Below are 26,438 nucleotides of genomic sequence, written 5' to 3' on the forward strand. Positions count from 1 at the left end.
GTGTGCCGACAGCGGTGCCCTCTGCGGTAGCGCGGACGGTCCGTAGCCTAGGGCCGGACGGTCTGTGACCTACAACAGGAGTTGAGTCTTCTTTGCGCCAAGCCAAACGGTCTGTGTGTGTGCAGAGGCGGCGACATTTGCTAACAACATCTGGATCTGACCCTCTAGGAGGGACCCCGTTAGGGATGAGAGATACTAGGGTTTGTCTTGGGATCGACAGTCCACCCAAGACGTCTCCAGACGACGTAGAGTTGTAGAGAGGTGAAAAAGACTATGTTACTGTCTACTCTTAGGGCAAAAGTAAATGAACAGAAGATATATTGATTTTGGTTTGATTGTTGGTTTTCAATCGGTCGTACATCTTCAAATATATAAGGGGGGTCTGGATCCGTTTCTATGCGTCCTCCAACAACTCCCATGATTTTAGAGAGATAAACTCGCGTGAAGATAAGAATTAATCCGCCTGATCTGATCTAATGGCGGACTGTCCGATTATGCCCCGTGCTACAAATGGTGCCCAACACATTTCTAATATATCTATCCATAGCTTTTTTTGAGATTGAGTTAACTCCTATATTCTTTACCTCTTTTTACGCTTTTGAGAACCCGAGTCATATTTTCTAGACCAATTTGCAGAAGACATGGCTTGAATTCTGAAATATGAAGCACTGCATTATGCACATGTATTACTATGTGTACGTAAGATAACAGGGACAACATTGAAGAATTGAACCAATAAAGAAATGATCAAATCGTACCTGTGTTGTGCAGGGAGCAGGCGTAGTGAGCAGTGTGTTGTGTGCACAATGTACAACCTGCAGGCAAATCACCTCCACTTCTCGTACTACCATATATTTCATGATAACGCTACTATTCTACGAAAAGTAGGAGAGAGATCGACGATGACGACGGCACGATAGGATGGGATGGGTTGACAACTGCGATGGCAGCGGCATAAGTGAAGGGAAGGGAGCGAGGTTGGGGGCGGCGAGATTGCAGGTGTGGGAGAGAGATGAGATGATAGATGATCTAAATAATATTATTTATTGGATTTGAGGAAGTAAGAGAGATGGTTATCTAGTGATTTGAACCATTGTTTTTTATGGAAACTACAATATATTTATCTTTCTGACTAGAGTTTATCATTTTTGAACAATCGACAATTTCAATCCCGTATTTCGACAGTTGGTTTCCGTGTTTGTTTTCGTCGTCAAAAAAATATGAAAACAAAAACAATTTAGTTGTTTTTCGATCGTTTTCAACCGTTTTCATCTCTGCTGTTGCTCGGTGGCTGGCCTGCGTGGCCTCTTTGGGCCAGACAAGTTAATTTCCTTGCTAATATAAACCAGAATAAAATGGGAAAATACCCACTAAAACGGGATACCGGAAATAGGGACGAGAAACAATCTTAATTGTTTTCGCACCCGTTTCCGTTTGTTCTCATCCCGTTTTCGTATCGTTTTCATATTTTCGCGAAAATACGAAAATGATTGGGAAAATATGAGAATACTGTGCGGGATGGGACGAGATTTTTCCTATTCGTTTTCATCCCTAAGGGCTATTAGAATTTGGGCCCCATGTTCTATTGAACCGGTTGCACTTCCATAGGAACGACCCTACTGATTACAGTCCATTTTTGTTGCACATCTGTTTGTTTTAATTCGTTTTCGTGTAACCGTAACCCTTCTGTTTTCGGCTATACTCCTCCCGCTCTCGCTCCCGTTTTCAGTAAAAAATGGTAACCAAAATGTGAGGGGTTTTTTCGACTGTTTTCGTTCGTTTTCATCCCTACTTGGAGCTTGATTAGAAATGATAGAACTAGTTAATTTCTTCGCTTGTCTTTAATTTGTATCGACTTTTACTATTTTTATAATATTTGTAGCTGCACCAATTTAAACAACTATGTTTAATTTGAAGCGAACAATCCAGTGCTTTTTAGGAGAGGATGCAAGAGAAGAAAGTAAGAGCAGTCCATGGCTCCATGCTCGAGATCCGGATCCACCATGGCTCGCGCTACAAAGTCGAGCCGGCGAAAAGACCGGAAAACTTTAAATGAAGAATCAAATCGAAATAAAATAAATGGGAAAAAATGTCTTCGTCCCTAACCCAGCCTAGCGTCGCGTGGCCTCCTTCCGTTACTCTCCTCCCACCACTCTCAGATCTCCCCACCCCTCCCCGTCTCGTGTCGCCACCGCCCCCAAACCCTATCCCCGCCTCGTTGGATCGGGTCAGACCTCGGCTTCACGCCACGAGGAGCAGCGGTGGCGCCCGCTGCGTCGATGCGGAGCTCTATCGCGACCTACCGGGAGAGCCTGTCTCGGCTCGCCGGCGAGGTCGACGACGCCGCTGCCGACGAGGTCCCTGGGCCGCCGCTCGCCCCGGCAGCTAGGGGCGTCGACATATCCGCCACACCACCGTCGTCGGGAAGGCGCCGACGGTACTCCCGCCCTGGCCCCGGCTCCGATGCCACCGAGCCCGACGAGGTAAACCCCCATTCCCCGCCGCAAATTTCTCAGGTGGATTGGTTCAAATAGAGGTTCAGGTGTGCCTGGTAAGTTCTCGGGATCCTTTTGAGAGTGCATCTACCGACGCCTTTTAGATAGTATGGTTTCGATCACTCAACCAGCGCGTGTAGCCAAGTTATTACGGGAAATTCACATTGATGAGCAGGATGTTGATGTTGGAAGAAAAACCAGTATATAGAGTGTTGATATCCGGGTTTAAGGGGGTGCTGATAGCGAGGTGGGTAAGGTATCATTGTAGGTTAATGTAGCCTCTACCTCCGATTAATTGATCCTGTGGTTAACGTGGCTTCGAGTTAGGGTGCATAAGTTCATCTAAGTTGGTAAACTGATGATATATCAGTTTACCGATGCTACTTCAAACAGAAATGTTGCGTATTATATCAAGAGTCTGTTCTAATAGATGGTTAAAAGCAGTGAGAAGTAAACTCTTTCCTGGGATAGCATGCAACCAAAAACGGGGCTGGTTACTTGTGATCTTAGACAACGCATATTGCACAGAAGCTGTACCTGGGGACTGGTGGACTATAAGAAACTTGTTGATTGTCTGTCAATCCGTCAAAATGTTGAACTGTAAAGTGAACTATTATTTGGTATGTTGCATGAGGTTCTACTTGTTCTAAGAACAGATCTTACTGGTTCCATTCCCACATGACAAATTGTGAAAGCAGTGTAATAAGTATGAATTGATGTAATTTCATTTTCCTTTGCAGATTTCTAAACTGAGGGATGACATTCAAAAGCTTCAAGCTTCTGAGGCTGAAATAAAGGCACTATCTTTCAATTATGCTGCAATGTTGAAGGAAAAAGAGGTATGCCTTCTTTAAAGTCCCTGTTTCTCCCTTCTCACTTATCTGCTTGCCAGATCATTTTTACTGGATACCTTGTTTTGAATGCCATAATCAATTTTAGTTAGGTTTTCACATCATAATAAGGTTAGTATGTACAATTTTTATTTCATTAAAACATAGACAATTTTACTGATTTTACGTGGCAGGCTTACAAGTTTGCTTATATTTGGGGTGTATTGTTTTTTTTTTGTAGGAGCAACTGGGAAAACTTCGTGAAGAAAATGGGTCTCTTAAAAGAAGCTTGGAGAGCTGTAAGGCAGTTTCAGCCAATTCTAATGTAATCATGTGTTTTATTCACTTTTATAGTGTTACTGTGTGTCATCTATTATGCAACATGCTACCATGATAAACTATTAACATAAGATCTTACAGGGCACTTTGGAAAGATCACCTAGAGTGCAAAGGAATGCAGTTCAGGAAAATTCATTGAATCTCACCAAGCAGAACGGATATGGTGGTGGTTCTTCTCACAGTACCCAGACAAATGGTCTGCATCCAATGGCAGGTTATCAGAAGGTAGTTATTACTTATAATTAGTTTCATTTATTTGCGTATATTATATGTTACTAGTTTGTATTGTGTTCCACCCTCATCCTACTCAAAAACTGTCGATGTGATTGTTTTGTCCTATGTTTAAGTGTTCAAAAGAACAGCTTTAATATATTTATTTTTTACATGCAAAGAAACCATGTACTTACTACTTAGATAAAATAATTAATACTCTTCATTGAATTTAAATCATTTTACAGGGAAGTATATCGGAGGAAGAGAGATCATCCTTTACTACCAAGCAGGCTAGTCTTGAAAATGAAATCAAACAATTGAAACAGCAGCTCAGCAATAATTCTGAGAAAGAAACTGAAATTAGGAGGAGGCTAGAAGGTATGCTTGATCTAAGTCCAAACTGTTAGATCTTAAACAGTTAGCAGCCTATATTAAAATTCAGTGAGCTTTATTTTTCTAAATTTTCTGTTTCCACATTTTAGATGAAACCAAGCGGAGTGAATTTCTTCAGCAGCAACTAAATGAGCTCAAGATGGACAAAGAGAGGGTAAGTTTTTCTACCTATGTAGGACATTCCTGTGTATCTTGATCCACTGTCATCAACATGTTTAAGGTAATAGATTTGACTCTATGGGTGTGAAAATTATTTCTTATGTACTTCTGCAGATGACAACTAGCATGGAAGAGCTACAAAAGGAACTGAGTGAGAAGAAATCAGAGTTTAGACGTGTTCAGGATGAGCAAAGCAAAAGGGACAAGGAGCACGTCTCGGACGGATCTCTTCAGAGCCTAAGAAATATGTTGATGGCTTTACAGAAGGAGAACTCTAGCCTAAAGGTCTCAATAGATCATGCATATACTGTAATAATAGTGCTAATACAATGATCATATGTAAATGTCGCAACAGATTTTGACAACATAATATTTGCTTCTGCAGATAGAGAAAGTCAAGCTTGATGCAGATCTCAAGAGTATGAAGAGTACCTCACAAAAAACTGTTGACAGTACATTAGATGCTAACAAGATTTCTGACTTGGAAAAGGTACGATCTTGCTCTTTATTCAGAACTTTGATGTTAAATCAATACCTCATTGCATTATATGTTGCTTAATGTGCTGAAATAAGTTTCCACAGCTCTTGCTAGTTTGAGTCATCTGAAAACTGTCAAGATCATAGAGTGTAAATTTCACTATGGATTACTTTTTACCTAAGAGTTATAGGCCAACAAAACAAGGATTTGTAGCATATATTACTTGTGATACTACTTAATGACAAAGTGAATAAAAGTACTGATGTGCTTGTAGTTCTACTGTGAAGGTTAAGAAAGAGATGGACTCTTTGAAAAGAGCATTACAGGATGCTTCTCGTGAGAGAGACAAAGCAGTGCAGGATCTGGCTCGGCTGAAGCAGCATTTGTTAGATAAGGTAACCCATATATTGGTATTTGTCATTTCTTGCATTTTTGTTGTACTAGTGAGACAAGCAAAATATCATGTGGTCTCTTCATTTATACTACCTACATACAAGTTATGTGCAATATCTTTGTGTTTAACATGATAACTTATTTACTGGACAATATGATGTGCAAATTGATTAACAATTCACTTCCATTAGGATCTTGAAGACCAAGAAAAGATGGATGAAGATAGTAAACTCATTGAAGAGTTGCGGGTAGTATGCGAGCAGCAAAGGGCTCATATAATGCAGTTAGAGAGGGCTTTAAAGGTCGAGATGGCAAAGCAGGAGGAGAACAAAAAGGTCATAAGTGAAGAGCACCAGAGGTCAAATGAACAAATAGAAAATTTGAACTACAAGCTTGCAAGCTGTATGAGTGCACTTGAATCAAAAAATGTGGAGCTGCTAAATCTTCAGACTGCCCTTGGACAGTACTATGCTGAGAGTGAAGCCAAGGTGATTGAATTCTTGGGGTGTTATTTATTTGAAGTTTACGAATTCACAAATTGTCAGATTGATTGTGGTCTTCAATTTGTATCTAGGACCGACTTGGAGGTGATTTAGCTGTTGCTAGGGAAGAACTGTCTAAATTGTCAGAGTCATTAAAGGTAAAAACAGAGCATACCTTATTGATGCTTGTGCAAGCATTGACCAACTTCAGTATTTATGGTTGTTCCTCTTATCTTTATTGGATTATTGGATTCATGAATGTCTAAACATATGGTGTGCCCACATACTGTGTCTTTGATAGTGCCCAGTGACATTCCTAAGGCATATCTCTTTTATGCAGGTGGCAAATCAAACCATTGAGATTTCAAGAAGGGAAAAGGAAGATATGGCTACCAAACTTTCACAAGCAGAGAGGATGTTGGCAGATGGGAAACGATCCATGCAGAAGCTTGAGGATGACAATTCAAGATTGCGAAGAGCGCTAGAACAAAGCATGACAACTGTGAATAGGATGTCACTAGATTCAGATAACTCCGTTGACAGGTTGGTAATGGTTACTTTTTCTTCTGTAATAATTCTAGTGAATGCATCTATAGATGATAGCTGGTTTATATAATTATGTACCAATCATGGTTTTTGAAGCATCACTTGGTATGTTGCTTAGGTGTCCAGGCATACCCTAAGCGCTGCAGGGTACCACAAGGTTTTAGTCACACCATATCGCTTAGGCATCGCCTAGAACGCGTCTAGGCATTCAGGTGTACTCCTAGCGCTACAGGACGCCACGATGCCTCAAAAACAATTGTACCAACTCATTGCATAGGCGTCCAGGCATATCCCATGCACCACTGGCCACCACAAGGTTTTAGTTACAGCATGTTGCTTAGGCATCTAAGCATTCAGGCATGTACTACTAGCACCACAAGGCCTAAAAAACCTTGGTACCAATGATGTAGCTATGTGTTATCTGGCAAAGGCTTTTGTTCAATACATGATAAGAGTAATAATTGAAATGACTTTTCAAAATGAGGCCATGGTCATTCATTCATTCCCAACTCTTTACACAAGAACAAGATACCAGAAGTAGAATATTAGACCTTGGTCTCCTTTGGAATCAACACAAAAGATGTGTCTTCGATGGGGCTGTACCTGATGTGTGAAATGTTTTGGCGTTGGCATCAATTCATTGATTGCCCCGCTTCTTGATGCTGTTTAGCTCAGGCCTCGGCCGTGTTTGTGGTCGTTTTGTTCTTACGTAGTAAAAGCCACAATTAGGGCTGAGTTGGCTCGGTGGCTCGTTTCAGAAGTGTTCTGATTGGACTCATTTTTCTTTTGAAATGAAAATGACTTTTGACTTCAGCTCAGCTCATTAAGCTGAGCATGAAGCTGGGTTTCAAACAATCCAGGAGACTGATAAATAAGATTATGTCAATTTCCAAAAAAGCTAAAAAAAGTGTGGTTGGCTCGATATCCACCCCTAGCCGCAATTGTAGCTTATCATCCCCTTATGCGTGAGTGTGGTCTTGTTTTCTTTTGTTGGGACTCATTAACCCCCTTTTTCATCAGCTTATTATAAAGATGTGCAGCTTTCCCTCCTGTGTGTACGATAAAAAAAGCCCAATTGTGTTTTCTGTTCCTCTCGTTTGCACTTTTTCTCCTTTTCTTTTGATTTAAGAATTGATGGTCAAAACTTGACTGCTGGGTAATACACGGTTTTGCCATGTTTTCTATGTTTTTTTGAAAGATGCATGCTATCTGCAGTTTAACATTTCCAATTTTTACCATCCTGCTCTATTCCAAAGTTCTCCGTTTCACAAGATATATCTTGTAACAGAATTTTCTTTTGTTCGTGCACTTTTTATCACCTCATCCGACATATCAGGGTATGCTACATCTACAAAATAATCAAACTTTTGCTTGCAGGCGCATTGTGATAAAACTGCTAGTCACCTACTTCCAACGAAATCACAGCAAAGAGGTGTGTGGCTCGTCCAAATCAATTAGTGCCATATACACGCAAAATAAAGTTTTGTTATAAAATAGTTTGCCGATGTTGGATAACGGCAGGTTCTGGATCTCATGGTGCGCATGCTTGGCTTCTCCGAGGAAGACAAGCAAAGGATTGGCTTTGCACAAAGTAATGCTGGTAGGGGTGTCGTTCGTGGTGTTTTGGGTCTCCCGGGACGCCTAGTTGGAGGAATCGTTGGTGGAGGTCCATCTGGCAAATCTACTCAATCGTCCCAGGATAGCCAGGTGGGATCTTTATGCCTGATACCCTTTTTTTCTTCTCATGATCCTATTCCTTTCACCTCTGAAGTTGAGCAGACAACAAGAAGCACTAAGCTGTGCTTTGCATTATGCTACAACCTGACGGTTGGTATTGGTTTCCCTGTGACATCATGTGCAGTCCTTCGCGGACCTATGGGTGGACTTCCTGCTCAAGGAGACGGAAGAAAGGGAGAAACGGGAAGCCTCAGAAGCTGCAAGGCAATCACAGCAAGAGAGCCACACCACCACCGGTCCAAGTACATCGTCGAGTATCCAACAGCCATCACAGCACAACCCCTCAAACGTTGCACCTGGCCCATCCACAATGCCACACACCGCTTGGGTCTCCCAGAATCGGAATCCTCAACAGTTCCGCTAGCATCATCATGCTCGTCCGTGCTGGCTCCATCCCCAAGACCACCTCTAAGATGATACTCGACGATGCCAATTTTCTTTTTATGGAGTAGAAATCAAGTGCACACTGTACAGTATCGGATACCTTTTTGTTGTGCTGGGAGTGATCCCGCATGCGGACGCCAAGGCTATTTGTTCCATTCGTTGACAATGCGATGATGATAGTAGTAGATTCAAAAATTGGCCTCCTTCCTGGAGCATGTAAAGAGATCGATATGTAAAATGGATTCCTACCCTCGACAACAGATGGAGGTAAAATGGGAGTTGGTTATACGTATGTTTTGAAGTAAGAATTTTGATCTGCATCCAAACTGCTATACTTTCTTTCTATACTTGCTACCGAATATTCCCGCTTGTCACGCTGATGGCCCGGGTTCGATCTCCGGCACACACACACATATATATATATATAATTCCGTCTGAATTTTTTTAATGGAGTCATGTGATCTTTTTCCTGCTCCTCAAGTCGACATGGTGGTATGTAGGATAGGACGACAACCACTAATCCGTGTGTCCGAGCTTGCGTGTGGTGTTCCCTAAAATTATGGCCATACTGCAATTTATGAGAAGCCGCGTGATTTCCTACACCAGCACGACTGCACAAACCCTCCCAGAAAGGCCATCACGTGCATGCTGCCGAAACACAAACCATCGGAATCGCATGGATCGGGATCAGTACTACAGCAAAAATGTGAATTCCTTGCCAAGGGAGAAGAGTAGATGACCTGGGTACAGTGCAGCCAGCGACCTTCTTCTTTGTCAAACATTTCGTTTTGTCCTGTTCAGCTTTCAAAACATGTGTCCTCTTCATGATCTTGTTTGTTATTATTGATTTGCCTTGCGGCTCCAGCTCGTCAAAATGTCTTTTCTAGTTCGAGATATCTTTTTTCTAATGAAACTGGATTTTTTTAGAGTGAAGTTTGAAATAGGAGATGAAAAGTCTGTCGCCGTTTGGTCCATTGCACAAGCAAATATCATACGTCTTGTAAACATTCGATCGAAGTTTATAGATACGGATACAGACGCCCCTATATATGCCAGTGTACAGAGATAGATGATAGATCTGCATCCGGCCAGTCCTGTGCGATTCAATTGTTTGTCCTCTGCATCGGCACTTTCAGCATGTTGGGCAGGCTGCCTTTCCAGTCACACTTACGTATGCCTGCATGGACTTGTGACCTGAGTAATTAACAAGCCTTCATTATTAGAATTTACGATTTGCGTGGATTTGCTTATGCGTGTATTACAACATCCCACTTTGTATCTGGATCTCGCACTTCCTTGGCTCGTGTGTTGTATGCATTTCCTCGCAGTGATGTCCACTGCCGGTTGGGGTGACTATGAGCTCTAAATTTTATATTATAAAATTTAAAAATCGAATCGGATTAAGATCAGATCCTATTTATATTTATTTTTAATTAAAATTTATTTAAGGTTCTATCACTTCTATGAAGAAGTATTTGAATCACGATCCATTACCATCCCCTACCGCCGGTCATCGGACATGTGTTCTCTACATATGCATCCAGAAAACACGAGTGTGCTAAAAAATCAATGAGCAGTAGAAAGGATTCTTCCAGCCTGACATTTCCCTCCTTGTAAAAGACCATCACTAGATCCAGACATTTCCTTCTTTGTAAAAGACCATCACTAGGTCAGCATCAAGTCAAGCAAACAAGCACAGAGGAAGAAGAAAAAAAAGACTGAAACATCGCGCTGGTTTAATTCTACGGAAAATCAAAATCAATCTCAAGAGATAATAATAATAATAATAATAATAAGGATGGTGCGTGTGCGACACCTGGCCGTAATTTCGTTTCCCTCCGTTGTCATATCAAGTGACGGTCTTTTACAAGGAGGGAATCTTCGCGCTACTCATTGATTTGATTATAGATTGCCGGTCTTTTTTGTTTAGTTTAGCACACTCATGTTTTTTTGGATGGATGTATCTGTAGAGACGACTGTTATATATCCACCTGTCTCTATAAACCATATTTTTTAGAGCCAGTTAGAAACATGAGTCATCATATCTATAAATTGCCGGTCGCGAGATAAAACCATGGTCCAGAAATCACAAACCTGGGCCCCAAAAATCGGTACTTCACTTGCTAGGCAGCCACAGAGACACACGATATCACAAGTCATATGATTTTCTGCGATCTCAGGCGGCTTCATGTGCATCTATACCTCCTCAAACCACTACATCCATGCATCAATAATCACTTGCCTAGCTTGTTCTGATTTCGAAATTAGTACGTAGTTGAGACCCTAATGAATGAATTTCGGTGAAAATATTATCAATTACAAAGTTATTGTATAAGTTTTTAATAACTTCGGTTTTGATTATTTCTCTATTCATGGCCATTTAAAAAAAGTTTATTTTTTTTTATACTGTACAGCTAGCGCTCCTAATTTTAGAAGCATGCAGCAGCTGAGACATCTTGATTTTTAGATGTGACCGGAAATATTTGCCTATAAAAACGACAGTCATTTATAGAGGCGTCTAGAAACAACAACAGCCCTCTCTCTCTCTACAAATGTACGTGTTTTTAGAGGCAGCTCGGTTTTGACCAATTCAGCTCCGACTCTATAAAAAAAAACTCCCGGTTCGTGTTGAAACGCATTTATGCAGTAGTGATATCTTCATTTCTAATAAGAAAATAGAGATGGCGTTTAATTTATTTGTTGAGTTAACCTAACAGTAGCTTCGTGTAAAATCTAAGGGCTGTAGCGTTCTCTAGCTCCGAGAGTTGATATAGTGATTCCGAGTGATTTCGAGAGCTGATATAGTGGCTCGGCAGGAGTGATTCTCGCTGGGAGCGGAGCTATAAAAGCTTTGCCAAACGCCCACTAAGGTTCTTGCTCACCGATTAGGGCTAGTTTGGATACTTAAATCACCTTCGGGATTGAAAGAGATTGGAGAGAAAATTAGTTCATTTCCATCACAATCCCCTCCAATTCCGAAGTGCATTTTAGGTTCCCAAAGTAGCCCTAGTAGCCCTTATAGTATAAATAAATCCAATGCTGTCACGGTTTGTTATCGCCAATGATTGCACAGGACGACACAGGCCGCACCCAATACGCCATTGGATGGCCAGAAACCGCCAGTTCATATCTCTTGCTACCTCGAGCCAGCGCCCAGCAGTACGTGATATCCATGTGTTCCGCAACAAAGGAAACGATAGGTGCGAAGCAAATTTTGCATGAGCAAGCCAAAGATGCTTTGCTTGCTTCACATGCACATAGATGAAGTGATCAAGCCTTGCCCAGCGACGCCGCGCCTGTGGGATCGACTAGGGGACCATTAATCTGGCACTGACAGCCATCTTTTTTCTCTCTTACATACATAGTTACACTACACAACAGCAGCAAATATAAAACCTGCTTGTAGCGTGAATGAATATCAGATCGATCCATTGCTCGGCCTAACTTGCGTAGGTATATATGGGCGCAATTGTTCTGTATCTATGTATATATGTATGTATGGGCAACTGTCATACATGTGAGAGGGTCGTCGATCGATAGATCAACTGTTCGCATCATCAGCTAGAAGAAAGGCAGATTAATGGTCCACAAGTGCTGCCCTCGTTGCTTTGCTAGCTCCTGTAGAACGACGCAACATGTACTACATATACGGTCAGCTTAGCTTGCCTTTTCACACTATAAATACGCTGCCCTAGCCATGGAAATTCGCATCACAAGCAATCGATCAAGCTAGCATGGCGGTGAAGGTGTGGGTGTTCGCCGTGGCACTGATGATGTGCGCTGGTGTAGGGCTTGGAGCTGACGACGACGGCGGCAGCCGCCTTATTAGCCGCTGTCGTCTGAGCTCGCCCAACTACCGCGGCGCCCTGGCAAAGGCCATCCTCTTCTTCGAGGGGCAGCGGTCGGGGCGGCTGCCGGCAAACCAGAGAGTCAGGTGGCGCGGGGACTCGGCGCTCACCGACGGCCAACCCGAAAACGTGCACTAGCTCTCGCTCTTTCTTTTATTACTATTAGCATATCGACGATTATTATTGCCATATTTTTCTAATAAATTTACACAAGGAAGCTAGCTAGGACGCATGCATGCATGCATTATATTGACGACGGACCTTTTTGACAATTTTTTTCTTTTTTCTTTTTCAAAAAGAAAGAAGGAAGAATTGAAGCTCATTGTGTTCGTGTCGTCGTTGCTGCTCCATATGTAGGTGAACTTGACGGGTGGCTACTACGACGCCGGAGACAACGTCAAGTTCGGTTTCCCGATGGCGTTCAGCGTCACCCTCCTGAGCTGGAGCGCCGTCGAGTACCGCGACGAGGTGGCGGCGGCGGGTCAGCTCCGCCACCTCCGGTCCGCCATCCAGTGGGGCGCCGACTTCCTTCTCCGTGCCCACACCACGCCGACCACCCTCTACACTCAGGTATACGTACGGTACAGTCATCATATATATATACGTATAGTACAGCTGATGAATGAATTCCATTCTTTTTCTATAGGTTGGCGACGGCAACGCCGACCACCAATGCTGGGAGCGGCCAGAGGACATGGACACGCCGCGGACGCTGTACAAGATCACCCGGAGCTCGCCCGGGTCCGAGGCCGCCGGCGAGGCGGCGGCAGCGCTCGCCGCCGCGTACCTGGTGTTCAGGGACGACCGGGACAAGACCTTAGCCACGCAGCTCCTGGCCGCGTCCAGATCCGTGCGTCGTCGTCACGTTACGCCTCATCTTTTATTTTTTTTCCTTTCCCGCCACTCCATGCTGGCTCCTCTCCGATCCATGCATGCATGCACGCACATATCCGGATTTTCCTTTAATTGCATAGTGTGTTGTCTCGTCTGATTTTTGTTTGATAACACGTGACCAGAGTGAGCAAAGCTTTCCCACTAGGGATCCAGCAGCATCTTATTGCGTTGCGTGCGCGCACTGCTAATTAATCGATCGATCTGGCCTGTGGTGCATTTCTTCTTCTTCTTCTCTCTCTCAGTGTGTTTTGAATTAATCTTGGCCTTTGCACTTTTGAACTTCTTTTCCTTTTGAATTTGTTTTGAATCTTGGCCATGCATGCATGCTGACCAAAACACGTACGATATACATCAGCTCTTCGACTTCGCAAACGACTACAGGGGATCCTACCAGTTGTCCTGCCCATTCTACTGCTCCTACTCAGGCTACCAGGTTGGACCATGCACGCAAGAACATCGATCCGTACTAGGCTTTATTAATTCAGCTCCTCGGCTCTCCTCTGTGACTGTACCAGGACGAGCTCCAGTGGGCGTCGGCATGGCTCTACCGGGCAACCAAGGACAGCAAGTACCTCGACTTCCTGCAGAACAACCAGGGCGGCAGCGCCACCGAGTTCAGCTGGGACAACAAGTATCCCGGAGCTCAGCTGCTTGCAACACAGGTCACCCCCGGCCATCGATCTTGCATGCACATGAACCATATACATATATATATCACTCAGAAACCACGTGTACTAACTTGACGCATATGCATGCATGAACCATCATCATCATCTATCCTTGGTCGTCAGGAGTACTTGGCTGGAAGGACAGAGCTGGAAGGCTACAAGAGGGGCCTGGACTCGTTCGTCTGCGCCGTGATGCCCAACAGCGGCAACACGCAGATCCGCACCACCCCTGGTCCGTCGTCGTCCGGCCGTAAATAACGATCTGCTGCTGCAACCTGATGATCTGATTGACACGACACGACACCGCATGCAGGAGGGCTTCTCTTCACCCGCGACTCCGTTAACCTGCAGTACACAACCACCGCCACCCTGCTGCTGTCGATCTACGCGAAGGCCCTCCTCGCTTCTGCAGCAGGAGCAGTCCAGTGCAGCGCCGCGACCTTCTCTCCGGACCAGATCAGTTCATTTGCGACGTCACAGGTACGTAAGCAAGCAAAGCAAAGCATATATATACACAGTTTGCATGCAGCGCCAGCTAATTAACGAACCTCGCTCATCGATCGGACTCTCGTCTTGGTCTTTCGTTTCCTGCAGGTGGACTACATCCTGGGAGACAACCCCAGGAGCGCGTCCTACATGGTCGGCTTCAGCTCCAAGTTCCCGAGGCGCATCCACCACCGCGGCTCCTCCATTCCGTCCATCAAGGTCCTCCCCCGGAAGGTCACCTGCAGCGAGGGCTTCTCGTCGTGGTTCCCGACGGCCAACCCCAACCCCAACGTCCACGTCGGCGCCATCGTCGGCGGGCCCGACGGGAACGACCAGTTCGGCGACAACAGGGAGGACTCCACGCACTCCGAGCCGGCAACGTACATCAACGCGGCATTTGTGGGCGCCTGCGCTGCTGCACTGGGGCGCAGCCAGCAGGTGCCTGTGGACGAAACAGCCTCAGCCCACAGTGATGTTATGTAACTAGCTACAACGGAGGAGTATGCAAGGGCGGGCAACCAAACCATGATATCGCTTTGTGTAACATCCCAAGGCCCCTACCCCCACTACCACTCTTGATCATCCTGATAAGAAGAGATAAATAAATAATTAAATACAATGGCAAATCTGCAGTAGTAAACATTATCTGCCGAGTCAAACATGCATCATTCAGCAAAACCCAATCACATGACTAGAGAAAGCAGTCAATCTCGTTTCAACTTTGATCGAAATGAAGTGTCTTATCTACAATGGTTTGCTGCAGTACTCCAGCAACAGCTGGACAAATCAAAACTAAACTGGGGGGGTTCTATTTTTCTTTATACTGCCATTTCTATATATAGTAGTGTGCCGCTAAGCTAGCTGGCCAATCCAGGAACCAGCCAGAGATGCACAATTAACCGCGGTGCCAAAGAAGAGTTCCCAGAACCAAAGATCCACCGCGAGAACCGAAGAGAAGATGAGCAGGGCGAGCGTCTCGTATCTATTCAAAGGCCAGCCTGAAGCCTCAGCCAGCGTCTTCAACAAGGGGAGGGATTCGCTGTCTATCTCCCGGCTTCTTATTGACCACGCGGTGACCCACTGCACATCGGCCGGGACCATGTCCAGCTCTTCTCGAAGGCGTCTTCCCAGGTCTGGCATGTGTCCGCCGCCGTAGAGGACCGCTATTCTCTTGTACCCACCGTTTATTGCTTCCTGGATCTTCTCGGCAGCAACTCTGTTCCTCTCCCCAATGATAACTGATTTCTCCTCAACGGGTGTAGGCACAGCTGTGAATCTTTAATAAAAAAAAGAGAAGTAAATCAGCGAATACTAAGAACCTCAATTGCCTGATTGGTTTCAGATTACTCACTCAGATGTCAGTTGCTTTGCCAAGAAAATCTTCAGTGCAGCTCCAAAATCTAGCCTGGACAATGCCTCCAGCTCTGGAAACCCATCTTGCTTTTCCACTGGCAGACACAGCCCAGTGATGACGAGTAGCCCAACAAGTGGCATTGGTAGCACACGCGAGGCCCATAGTAACTTCGACCTCCAAAAGTTAAGGCCATCTGGCATGTTACTTGGCTGCACCAAGGCTTTGGTTGATTTCAGTGTCATGTCTATGGCAAACGTGAGAATACTTTCACCTCTTTCACTCTGGAAGAAGAAGAAGAAAAAACACTGTAATTAAAATATACTCTAATAAGAATGGCCAGGGTAGTACAGTCAGGGAACATGAGTGCTAACTGGTTCATACTCCATACCTAGTATGACCAGCAAAACAGTTGGTACCATGTGACACTAGTTTCCTACTAATGTGGTGGTGACCAAACATTTCAAAAAGCAAAAGACTAATGACATGACTAAATGAAATAATTACCTGAAGCTGTTTGAATGTTTCATAGTCAAGGTCAGCATGTTGCCATTTCTCATTGCCATAATCAAGACAGTCTAACTGATAATCCAACGAAAGGACCCGAGCCATTTGTTTCTGTATGAAACCAATAATACTAAATCCTCTGCGTGAAGATTTCATCTTCTTAGCAGCCATTGGACCTTTCGGATTGCTCAAATTCTCCCGAGTTGTAACCATTTCATACAGGACACAATCGTAATCTTCAAGCTCTCGCTGCAGTCTATCAAAGTATCTGAAGAAAAAAACTGAAGATCTCAGCTAATTCTCTATAGTAATAGTAGCTATAAACATTCATGAATGGCAGGACATTTGAACAAGGGAATGATGATAATTCACAGGGAATGCACATCAACATGACAGCAAAACTTAATGCGAGAAAACAATACTTTAACATGAAACAGAGGAAACGCGTACATACTCTTTGTCTGCAATGTGGACTGTAGAAACCAAATCAACCTGCAGCATAACAGGAGTTGACAATTGAATAAAAGCTAGAGAAATTTCATTAGAAAGTTCTAGGACATTGACTCAACACTGTTTTGCACCTATTGGGTTCTTCTATCAGCTAAGTGGCAATCAAAAAACTTATGAAAGTGCTAAAACTTCCAGAGCGAAGTGGGCATCAGAGTGTTGCTAATGCGAAGCCCACAAAATCCAGGCATTGAAGTGGTAACAGCATTTAAGCCAGTCTCCCTATTTATTGTTAAAGGATAACATTAACGCGGGAAATTCCTCACTATGACTACTAATTCTGCAGGGAAGTTGAGAGGACCAATTAAACGGCGGGGATTAACATCCATTTTGTGCATTTTTTTTATACAAACATTTTTGTGCAATTCTCGCTAGCACATCGGATTTGAGTGTCGAAGGAAGCAGGCGAGCGACACACGCACAAGGAGCCGGCAGACTCACGTGGAGGAAGGGGTGGAGAAGCGACCACGGGAACCGCTTCTTGAAGCGCACCACCGCCGTCTGCAGCTCCCCGCCTGGCAGCCCGCCTCCGCCTGCCCCTCCGGCACAGCCAAGCTCGGGGCGGCGGTAGCGGAGGTAGTCGGTGATGGAGCTGCTGGTAGCGAACCTCTCCACCTCTCCGTCCCCCACCCCGGACGTGGCGGCTGCGGCGACGGACCGCAGCCAGGGGGCGCGGCGCCGGCGGCGAGCGCGGGAGGAGAGGAAAGCGGCGGCGAACGAGGTGGAGGGCACCGAAGCCGTCGAGAGCATCGCCGTCGGCGGTTAGGGTTTTGGAGAAGACAGGGAGCGAGAGAGTTGAAGCGGCAGTGGGTGGAGGGGGCGACCGGGCGAGCGACGAGCGTGGCGGATTGCTGGATGCTGCCTCGCCTCGGCCTTCCCCTAATCCCCTGTCTCTCCGTCCAGGAAGATAACCGAGACGTAGGCCCACCGAGGTTGTTTGGTTGGCTGGCGCGAGGCCACGACCTCTTGAACGCCTAGGAAACGTTTCCGCTCGGCAGCGTGGCAGTCTATAAATCAGTAGTGTAGTGCACCGATTTTACTGCGTTATAAACACTGTTATATCATATACGACGTGAATAAGACCCTGTTTGGTCCTTGTCTAACAATTATATTACCGGTTGAAAATTAACAACGATAAGATGATTAATACTTGAGACAATCTTCAGCTATATATCTTTTTGATAGATTAATAATTCATATGTATTCAGAGAACCAGCCAACGTAGATACAGGCAGACTAGACTCCTTCAGTAGACAACTGATTTATAGAAACAGTTTCCGGTATATCGGGGAGATGATTGTCTGATTAGGATAATCTAACCATGGACATGCACGCACCCAGGATTAGTGGCATGCAAGCCTTACACCAAAAAAAAGGATCAATCTACGTATGCAGCAATAGTGGCATGCAAGCCCACTTAATCTAAATATAGTCTAGCCTGCCTATATTTGGGCACAGAAAAGCAGCTTATCTGAGAAGCTGGTGAAAAACAACTTCTGCTTGTTGGCTGCTTTTAGTTCATTATGAGAAGCAGCTAAACTAATAAGTTGCTGGAGAAGCTGCTTGTTTAGCACAACTTCTGCTTAAATCTACGAAGAACTTGAAAATAAGCTGTGCCAAATCTACGTTGGCTGGTTCTTATAATACATATGGATTAGTTGGCTGGTTCTCAGAATACATATGGATTATTAATCTTTCATGGTACCAGAGGGTTCGTTCCGAACCAACTTCCACATTTTCTAGCCACGCTACCTCGCCACCTCGTTGCCATGGCCGACGATGATGTTGTTGTCGCCGCTCGTCGTGCCTTGGAGCAGCGTGTTGCTGCCTTTACTGCTGAAGAACATCGTGAGGCTGCTCGCCAAGAAGCTGCACACCTAGAGGCTACGCGCGTTGAGGCCGAGCGCCGGGAGGCTGCACGCTTGGAGCAGGAAAGACGTAACGCCGATGCCCATGCGCTAGTCGTCGCCGGTGAGGTTGCCGTGGCTACTGCCGCACTTCATGCTCAAGTCGCGGCGATCCTCAACGCCAAGTCTCTCGTCCCCATCGTCCTCGACTTCACGTCGACCCACTACAACCGATGGCGTGGTCTCTTCCTCAACACTCTTGAGCGCTATGCGCTCGTTGACCATGTGCTTTCCGACAACGATCACTCCAACGACACCATGTGGAAGCGCATGGACTGCACCTGTAACACCCCAGGTGTTTATTTCTCGTCCGACAACGAGTATGAATTTAAGCACAGGATATCAATGAATATAAAGGTCGCTAAGTTCTAATCATTTTTGTCCATGAATCTATACTACCCAAAAAATTTCGCGAAATTCAGACTTTAGTTAATCTTCTGAATTATTGAGTCTTGTGCCTAATTAAAATTTATCGATTAAGCGAATACGAATTTGGAACCTCGACCCACTCTTGTGATTTTTGACCCTAGTAAAATTTTATTAGAAGCTCGGCGACAAGAGTGTTGATGCGAGATTAAATTGGACCGAGATAATTAGAGCCGATATTGAGTATTCGTAATTATCAGTTTCTCTGTTCAGACTGCGGATGAATTATCAGATTTCAAGTTAAATTGAATCAAACCTGGTTCAAATTTTGTCGTCGGTTTTGTTTGATTCGACCTGCTCATACCTCTTTTAGACCCAGATTTCAGAACCCTAAAATATCTACATTTTTCTTTTGTTTAAGGCTTGGAGAAGAAAAATCAGCATTTCTCCTTATCTTCTCCACCGTCTAACTCCCTATCCCTTATCCCATCGTGTGCTTCCCTTCTCTTCTTCCATGGCCGTCGACCCTCCCCGCCATGGTGACCGCGCCTCTGCTCGTCCTCGCTGCTCCCCAGAGCTCGCCTCGGCTCCCTCTGGCAGATCAGCCATGGATGCCGCTCTTCCTTCCTACAGTACGTCAGCGGCCTCGTCTCCCTTCCTTCCTATGGTGCTCGGCACCCATCCCTGTGGTGCTCAGCGTTTCTCCCTCCCTGGTAGCCGAGTATAGCCCCTGCACTCGCGCCTTCGCTGCTCGGTTCCTAGCGAGCTCGCCCCTGCCCTCAGCCATGGCGCCCCCTTTGTTCTTCCCCAGCCCACCTTTCTATTGATGGCATGCTGCAGTCCCCCCCACCATCACGCCATCTCTAGCCTCCTGCACATCGGCCACCAGGAAGGCATCCCCCTCACGGTTGCTCCCATGGCTGCCCTCAACCCCATGGTCGAGCTCGCCCCCAAGCCTAGAGTCTCGATGTTCCCCTCCTCGCGCCGATGTTGCAGCCAGGCTATGCCTCTCCCTGTTGCAGCACCTCGCTGATGTTTTGTTCGTTGCCGGTGAGAGCCGATGTTCATTCTCTTTTCAATTCGTATTGTCATCCTTTCCGTATTATGATTATTGAAAGTCGCCTAGAGAGGGGTGAATAGGAAAATCTGAAATTTATAAACTTTAAGCACAACTACAAGCCGGGTTAGCGTTAGAAATAAAGTCGAGTCCAAAAGAGAGGGTGAAAACAAATCACAAGCAAATGAAAGTGGATGACACGGTGATTTGTTTTACTGAGGTTCGGTTCTTGCAAACCTACTCCCCGTTGAGGTGGTCACAAAGACCGGATCCCTTTCAACTCTTTCCCTTTCTCAAACGGTCACCTAGACCGAGTGAGCTTTTCTCCTCAATCAAATGGGTCACTTAGACCCCACAAGGACCACCACACAATTGGTGTCTCTTGCTTTGATTACAAATGTGTTGAGAACAAGAATGGGGAAGAAGAAAAGTGATCCAAGCGACAAGAACTCAAATGAACACGAAAATCTCTCTCTCACTAGCCACTAAGTGTTTGGAGTGATTTTAGACTTGAGAGAGGTTTTGATCTCTTGTTTGTGTCTTGGAGTGAAGTCTAGAGCTCTTATATTGAGTGCAATGGTTGAAAACTTGGATGCCTTGAAGTGGTGGTGGTTGGGGGTATTTATAGCCCCAACCACCAAACCAACCGTTGGGGTTGGGCTTCTATCGATGGGCGCACCGGATAGTCCGGTGCGCCACCGGACACTGTCCGATGTGCCAGCCACGTCACCCAACCGTTAGGGTTCGACCGTTGGAGCTCTGACAGCCTGGGCCACCGGACAGTCCAGTGGTGCACCGGACAGTCACTGTTCACTGTCCGGTGCGCCTTCTGGTGCTGCTCTGACTTCTGCGCGGACTGTCCACGCACTATAGCCCTTTTCAGGTTTCCATTGGAGTCGATCGTTGCGCTGTAGCCGTTGCTCCGCTGGCACACCGGACGGTCCGGTGGCACACCGGACAGTCTGGTGAATCATAACGGAGTGGCTTTTCCAGAAACCCGAAGGTGGCAAGTTGGAGTTGATCCACCCTGGTGCACCGGACACTGTCCGGTGGCACACCGAACAATTCAGTGCGCCAGACCAGGGCAGCCTTCGGTTTCTTTTGCTCCTTTCTTTTTGAACCCTAACTTGGACCTTTTTATTGGTTTGTGTTGAACCTTTGGCACCTGTAGAACTTATAATCTAGAGCAAACTAGTTAGTCCAATTATTTGTGTTGGGCAATTCAACCACCAAAATCATTTAGGAAAAGGTTTGACCCTATTTCTCTTTCAATCTCCCCCTTTTTGGTGATTGATGCCAACACAAACCAAAGCAAATATATAAGTGCAGAACTGAACTAGTTTACATAAGGTGAGTGCGAAGGTTGCTTGGAATTAAACCAATTTTAAACTTTTATAAGATATGCATGCATTACTTTCTTCCTTTTAACATTTTGGACCACACTTGCACCACTTGTTTTGTTTTTGCAAATTCTTTTGGAAAATCTTTTCAAAGTCCATTTTGCAAATAGTCAAAGGTATATGAATAAGATTTCGAGAAGCATTTTCAAGATTTGAAATTTTCTCCCCCTGTTTCAAAAGCTTTTCCTTTGACTAAACAAAACTCCCCCTAAATAAAATTCTCCTCTTATTGTTCAAGAGGGTTTTACTAATTGAAGGAAGATCAAAATATTTTGGATACCAATTTTTGAAAAACTCCTCCTTAAAATATAGATACCAATTGAGATAGAATTTCTTAGAGGAATACTAATTTCAAAGATACCAATTGAAAACAACTTTGTTTCGAAATTTTTTGAAATTGGCGTGGTGGTGCGGTCCTTTTGCTTTGGGCTTATACTCTCTCCCCCTTTGGCATTAAACGCCAAAAACGGAGGCTTTAGAGCCCTTTTTACTTTCTCCTCAATGGTACAAGTAAATATGAGTGAATATTATACCAAAGTGGAGAGTGACGCGGAGTGACGGGGAAGGGTAAATGATACCGGTAGAGTGGAGTGGAAGCCTTGTCTTCGCCGAAGACTCCATTTCCCTTTCAATCTATGACTTAGCATAAGAATACGCTTGTCGGCGTTTCGACCCTGGGGGGTCCCTGGACCGACGAGTAAATTGTCGCCGCGTGTCCCAGCCCAGATGGGTCGGCGCGAGACGGAGCACGAAGGGGAACAAAAAGGGAGACAGGCAAAAGGGGAAACCTGCGGCCTTCGTGTTGTCCTGCGCCCAGGTCGGGTGCGCTTGCAGTAGGGGGTTACAAGCGTCCGGGTGGGAGAGAGCGAGGGACTTTACGCATCGTCCCGTCCTCCCGCGCGGCCAACCTTCTCGTACGAGAGCCCTGGTCCTTCCTTTTATAGGCGTAAGGAAAGGACCCAGGTGTACAATGGGGGATGTAGCAGCGTGCTAACGTGTCTAGCAGAGAGGAGCTAGAGCCCTAAGTACATGCCGTTGTGGCAGCCGGAGAGGTTTTGGCACCCTGTTCATGTGATGTCGTGGCCGTCGGAGGAGCGCTGGAGCCTTGCGGAAGGACAGCTGTCGGGGCTGTCGAGTCCTTGCTGACGTCTCCTTGCTTCCGTAAGGGGCTGAGAGCCGCTGTCATCATGGAGCACGTGGGGCGCCATCATTATTTGTTTACCGGGGCGAGCCAGATGGGACGCCGGTCTTGTTCCCTGTAGCCTGAGCTAGCTAGGGGTAGGGTAATGATGGCCCCCCCATGTGACGTGGTCGGTCCGAGCCCTGGGTCGGGCGAGGCGGAGGCTCCTCCGAGGTCGAGGTCGAGTCTGTCTTTCAAGGTCGAGGACGAGTCCGAGCCCCGGGTCGGGCGAGGCGGAGACCGTCGTCTGAGGCCAAGGCTGCGTCCGAGCCCTGGGGTCGGGCGAGGCAGAGTTCGTCGTCTTCCGGAGCCGAGGCTGAGTCTGAGCCCTGGGGTCGGGCGAGGCGGAGTTCGTCGTCTTCCGGAGCCGAGGCTGAGTCCGAGCCCTGGGGTTGGGCGAGGCAGAGTTCGTCGTCTTCCAGAGCCGAGGCTGAGTCCGAGCCCTGGGGTCGGGCGAGGCGGAGTTCGTCGTCTTCCGGAGTCGAGGCTGAGTCCGAGCCCTAGGGTCGGGCGAGGCGGAGTCCATCGTCCGAGGCCGAGACGGGGGCCGAGCCCTGGGGTCGGGCGAGGCGGAGCTTCCTATGGCGCCCGAGGCCGGACTTGGCTGCTGTCAGCCTCACTCTGTCGAGTGGCATAGCAGTCGGAGCGACGCAGGCGACGCTGTCTTCTTGTCAGGTCGGTCAGTGGAGCGGCGAAGTGACTGCGGTCACTTCGGCTCTGTCGACTGAAGAGCGCGCGTCAGGATAAGGTGTCAGGCCATCCTTGCATTAAATGATGCTCCTGCGATACAGTCGGTCGGCGTGGCGATCTGGCCAAGGTTGCTTCTCGGCGAAGACTGGGCCTCGGGCGAGCCGAAGGTGTGTCCGTTGTTTGAGGGGGTCCTCGGGCGAGACGTGAATCCTCCGGGGTCGGCTGGCCTTGCCCGAGGCTGGGCTCGGGCGAGGCGAGATCATGTCCCTTGAGTGGACTGAGCCTTGACTTAATCGCACCCATCAGGCCTTTGCAGCTTTGTGCTGATGGGGGTTACCAACTGAGATTAGGAGCCTTGGGGTACCCCTAATTATGGTCCCCGACAGTAGCCCCCGAGCCTTGAAGGGAGTGTTAATACTCGCTTGGAGGCTTTTGTCGCACTTTTTTGCAAGGGGACCGGCCTTTCTCAGTTGCGTTTCGTTCCGGTGGGTGCGCGCGAGCGCACCCGCCGGGTGTAGCCCCCGAGGCCTCGAAGGAGTGATTTGACTCCTTCGAGGTCTTAGCGCATTTCGCGATGCTTCGGCCGGTCTGGTTGTTCCCTCATGCGAACTGGCCGTAGCCCAGGTGCATAGTCGAGTCCCAAGTTCTCGGGCTGGTATGTTGACGCTGTCAACGGTTTGGTCGGAGCTAGGTTTGCGAGAGCAGCCCCCGAGCCTCCGCACAGAGCGAGAGGACGGTCAAGGACAGACTTGGCTTTTTTACATACGCCCCTGCGTCGCCTTTCCGCAAGGAGGAGGGGGGGGGGAAGGCGCCATGTTGCCCTCGGAGGGCGCCGAACATGGTGTTTCCAGTGAGTTGCTAACGGGTAATCCGAGTGGACACCCGTGCCCCGTTCGTTAGGGGTCGGCTAGTGGCCTGGAGGCGCGCTCCAAAAGTACATGCGGGTGATTTGCCGGACCCGGTCCCCTTTTGACGGGGTCCGAGGGCTCTATGCCTCCCTCTGGTGGGATTCCATTACAAAATCGTTCCCGTTGGTCTCGGAAATGTCCTAGGGTACCTCGGGAGCGTAGCCCGAGCCTTGGTTATGTATCGAACGTACCCAGGGTCATCCCTCGCTCTGCGTCTGAGGCGGCTGTCGAACCCTTCGGGGGCCAGCCTACGAACCCCTGATCAGTAGTGGGCGCGGAGCCCGAGTGGCCTGAGGCGGCTGTTGAACCCTTCCGAGGGGCCAACCTTCGAACCTCTGACCAGTAGTGGGCGTGGAGCCCGAGTGCTCTGAGGCGGCTGTTGAACCCTTCCGAGGGGCCAGCCTTCGAACCTCTGATCAGTAGGGGGGCTCAGGGCCCGCTTCCTTCGTGGAGAAGGATCCCTTTCGGAGTGTCCCCTTTCCCGGTCCCTGTGGCAAGAGAGAGAAAGAGGAAGTGGAAAAGGATACGAAATCGAATGACGTGGCACACCTTTTTTTTGACGCGGTCATCATGGCGGAGGTGAAGCGTCGCCTGCTTCGCCTGCCAAAGGTGCCGCCTGCCCTGTCGCAGAGTTAATGCGACGGGACGAGTGGTTCGCGGGGCAGCCGTTGTGCGTGCGCGAGCCGTTCGAGGAATGGAACACGGGCGCGTCGTCTTCACGTCGTGGGAGAGGGTCCTCTCGCTGTCCCAGGAGGGGACGCGAGCTTGGTGACGACTTGACCGCTGCTTCTGCCCGCCTGCCACCGCCATTACTGCCGGTCCATTTCTGGTCGTATCGACCGTCGCGCCTTCTCCCGCGGCTGACTGTCCCGTGACCGATGTGCTCGGTTGGCACTGTCGGGTCATGCGCAGGGTCGCCTCGAGTCACGGCACCGGTTCCGCAGTTGAGAAGGCGCGGCACTGGCGCGAGTGGCAGTGCAGTTTCTCGCACGTAGTAACCGGCGCGCCGGTCACATGACGTGTGGGCTTGGGCCTCCATGCTGGACGCGTCGAAGTCGAAAGGGTGCGCCCCCTTGGTGCGGTTGCATGCCGCCTGCATGGCGGTCCGCTCTTTCACCCGCTGGTCTAGGCGAAAGTGGGGAAGCGCTTGTAACCGCTGGGCAGTTACACGCACCGTGCGCGGTGGTTTGGCTTCTTCCGCCTTGGGCCAGTTTGCATGACGCGTGGGGCCCAGCCCCCGTGTCGTAGGGGGACGACCTTGGAGCGTGTTGGAGAAGACTCAGCCCGTGACGGCTGAGGACGCAAGTGGGGAGAGTTGCCTTTAAAAGGAGGGTGACCCCCTCGGAAGGCAACCATGTCTTCGCACTCCCTTCATGCCTCGCGTCCTTCCACCTTCCGAGCCCCCGGATGGGGAGCGCCCGCGGTTCTTCCGTCTTGTCGTCGTTGGAGGAACGCAACTTCGCGGAAGTTGGTACCTTTCAGCCATCGTTCGGCTTCAAGGATTTTCATTAGGCAGCCCGACTGCATCCCCTCACCGGTGGTCACCCAAGACGGTGACCACCAGTTCCAGGGTGGGGAGAAGCGAGCTGTGCTGCGGCCTCTGCCCCACCCTCAGCTTCAAGGATCTTCATCATCCTTGCTGGGGCGGAGAGCGAGGTGAGCCGGGGCTCTACCTCCCGCACGGGTCGGCTGGCCACCTCTTCTCCCAGCTTTTGGTGGTGGAAACCATCCTCCAGCTCTATGGAGGAGGCGTCCTCCAGCCATGCCGGGGAAGGCGAACTGTTGCTGCCCAGCTAGGATGCAACATTTCGTCCTCTGTCCTCGCTTTCGTGGCGAGGACGGGAGTGAGGGCCTGCCGGTGCGCTTTGGAGCGGCCTGCGCTCGCTGGTGCGGCGTTGGTAGATAGGCGGACGCCACCGTTGGTGCTGACGTGGTGGCAGCTGGAGAAAGCTTCTCCGCCGTCGAGGCCGTCAGCGCTGCCTACGGACTGACCTCCGGCTCTTTGGCTTTAATGTCTGGTTCACGTCCCTTGAGTGGGGACGCGAACGAGAGCCTTCCGGTGGCTGCATCCGTCCTGGGACCATGGCTGCTGCTGCAGAGGTCGCTGGCGAGTCGCCTGGAGCTTGTCGCCCCGCAGGCTCTCCAGTGTGGAGGTTGTTCATACCCGTGGGGGTGGAACCAGAGTTCCGTTTGTAATGGCACCTTGAGTGCTGGTGTCTA

At 47.9% G+C, this 26,438-nt stretch overlaps 3 protein-coding genes across 4 annotated transcripts; 2 read left to right on the forward strand and 1 right to left on the reverse strand.

Moving 5' to 3' along the window:
* Positions 1 to 1,937: 1,937 nt before the first annotated feature.
* On the forward strand, positions 1,938 to 8,769 carry LOC103643309 (golgin candidate 4). Of its 2 annotated transcripts, none has more exons than XM_008666462.3 (15): positions 1,938 to 2,483; positions 3,236 to 3,334; positions 3,567 to 3,650; positions 3,746 to 3,889; positions 4,123 to 4,255; positions 4,360 to 4,424; positions 4,544 to 4,714; positions 4,815 to 4,919; positions 5,195 to 5,302; positions 5,492 to 5,788; positions 5,875 to 5,940; positions 6,123 to 6,325; positions 7,706 to 7,760; positions 7,850 to 8,035; positions 8,190 to 8,769. In XM_008666462.3, exons 1-15 carry the CDS (start codon positions 2,280 to 2,282, stop codon positions 8,427 to 8,429), a joined length of 2,160 nt encoding a protein of 719 aa, XP_008664684.2. In that variant the 5' UTR covers positions 1,938 to 2,279; the 3' UTR covers positions 8,430 to 8,769. The 2 variants fall into 2 exon arrangements, with proteins under 2 accessions (XP_008664684.2, XP_020402291.1); XM_020546702.3 differs by having other exon boundaries at positions 2,144 to 2,483; positions 3,567 to 3,624.
* Positions 8,770 to 12,177: 3,408 nt separating this feature from the next.
* Positions 12,178 to 15,005, forward strand: LOC100274182 (uncharacterized). Its single transcript, NM_001148556.1, has 8 exons — positions 12,178 to 12,426; positions 12,655 to 12,867; positions 12,944 to 13,147; positions 13,547 to 13,624; positions 13,707 to 13,853; positions 13,983 to 14,091; positions 14,173 to 14,339; positions 14,454 to 15,005. The coding sequence occupies exons 1-8, from the start codon at positions 12,184 to 12,186 to the stop codon at positions 14,826 to 14,828; spliced, it is 1,536 nt and encodes a 511-aa protein (NP_001142028.1). The 5' UTR covers positions 12,178 to 12,183; the 3' UTR covers positions 14,829 to 15,005.
* LOC100275547 (uncharacterized) lies at positions 14,974 to 17,673 on the reverse strand. Its single transcript, NM_001149603.2, has 5 exons — positions 17,152 to 17,673; positions 16,658 to 16,695; positions 16,204 to 16,471; positions 15,697 to 15,980; positions 14,974 to 15,621 (listed from the first exon to the last, which is right to left on the reverse strand). Exons 1-5 carry the CDS (start codon positions 17,458 to 17,460, stop codon positions 15,198 to 15,200), a joined length of 1,323 nt encoding a protein of 440 aa, NP_001143075.1. The 5' UTR covers positions 17,461 to 17,673; the 3' UTR covers positions 14,974 to 15,197.
* Between the last annotated feature and the right edge of the window lie 8,765 nt (positions 17,674 to 26,438).

Source organism: Zea mays, chromosome 1 (genome assembly GCF_902167145.1).
Source record: "Zea mays cultivar B73 chromosome 1, Zm-B73-REFERENCE-NAM-5.0, whole genome shotgun sequence".
In the NCBI taxonomy this organism is placed as follows: domain Eukaryota; kingdom Viridiplantae; phylum Streptophyta; class Magnoliopsida; order Poales; family Poaceae; genus Zea; species Zea mays.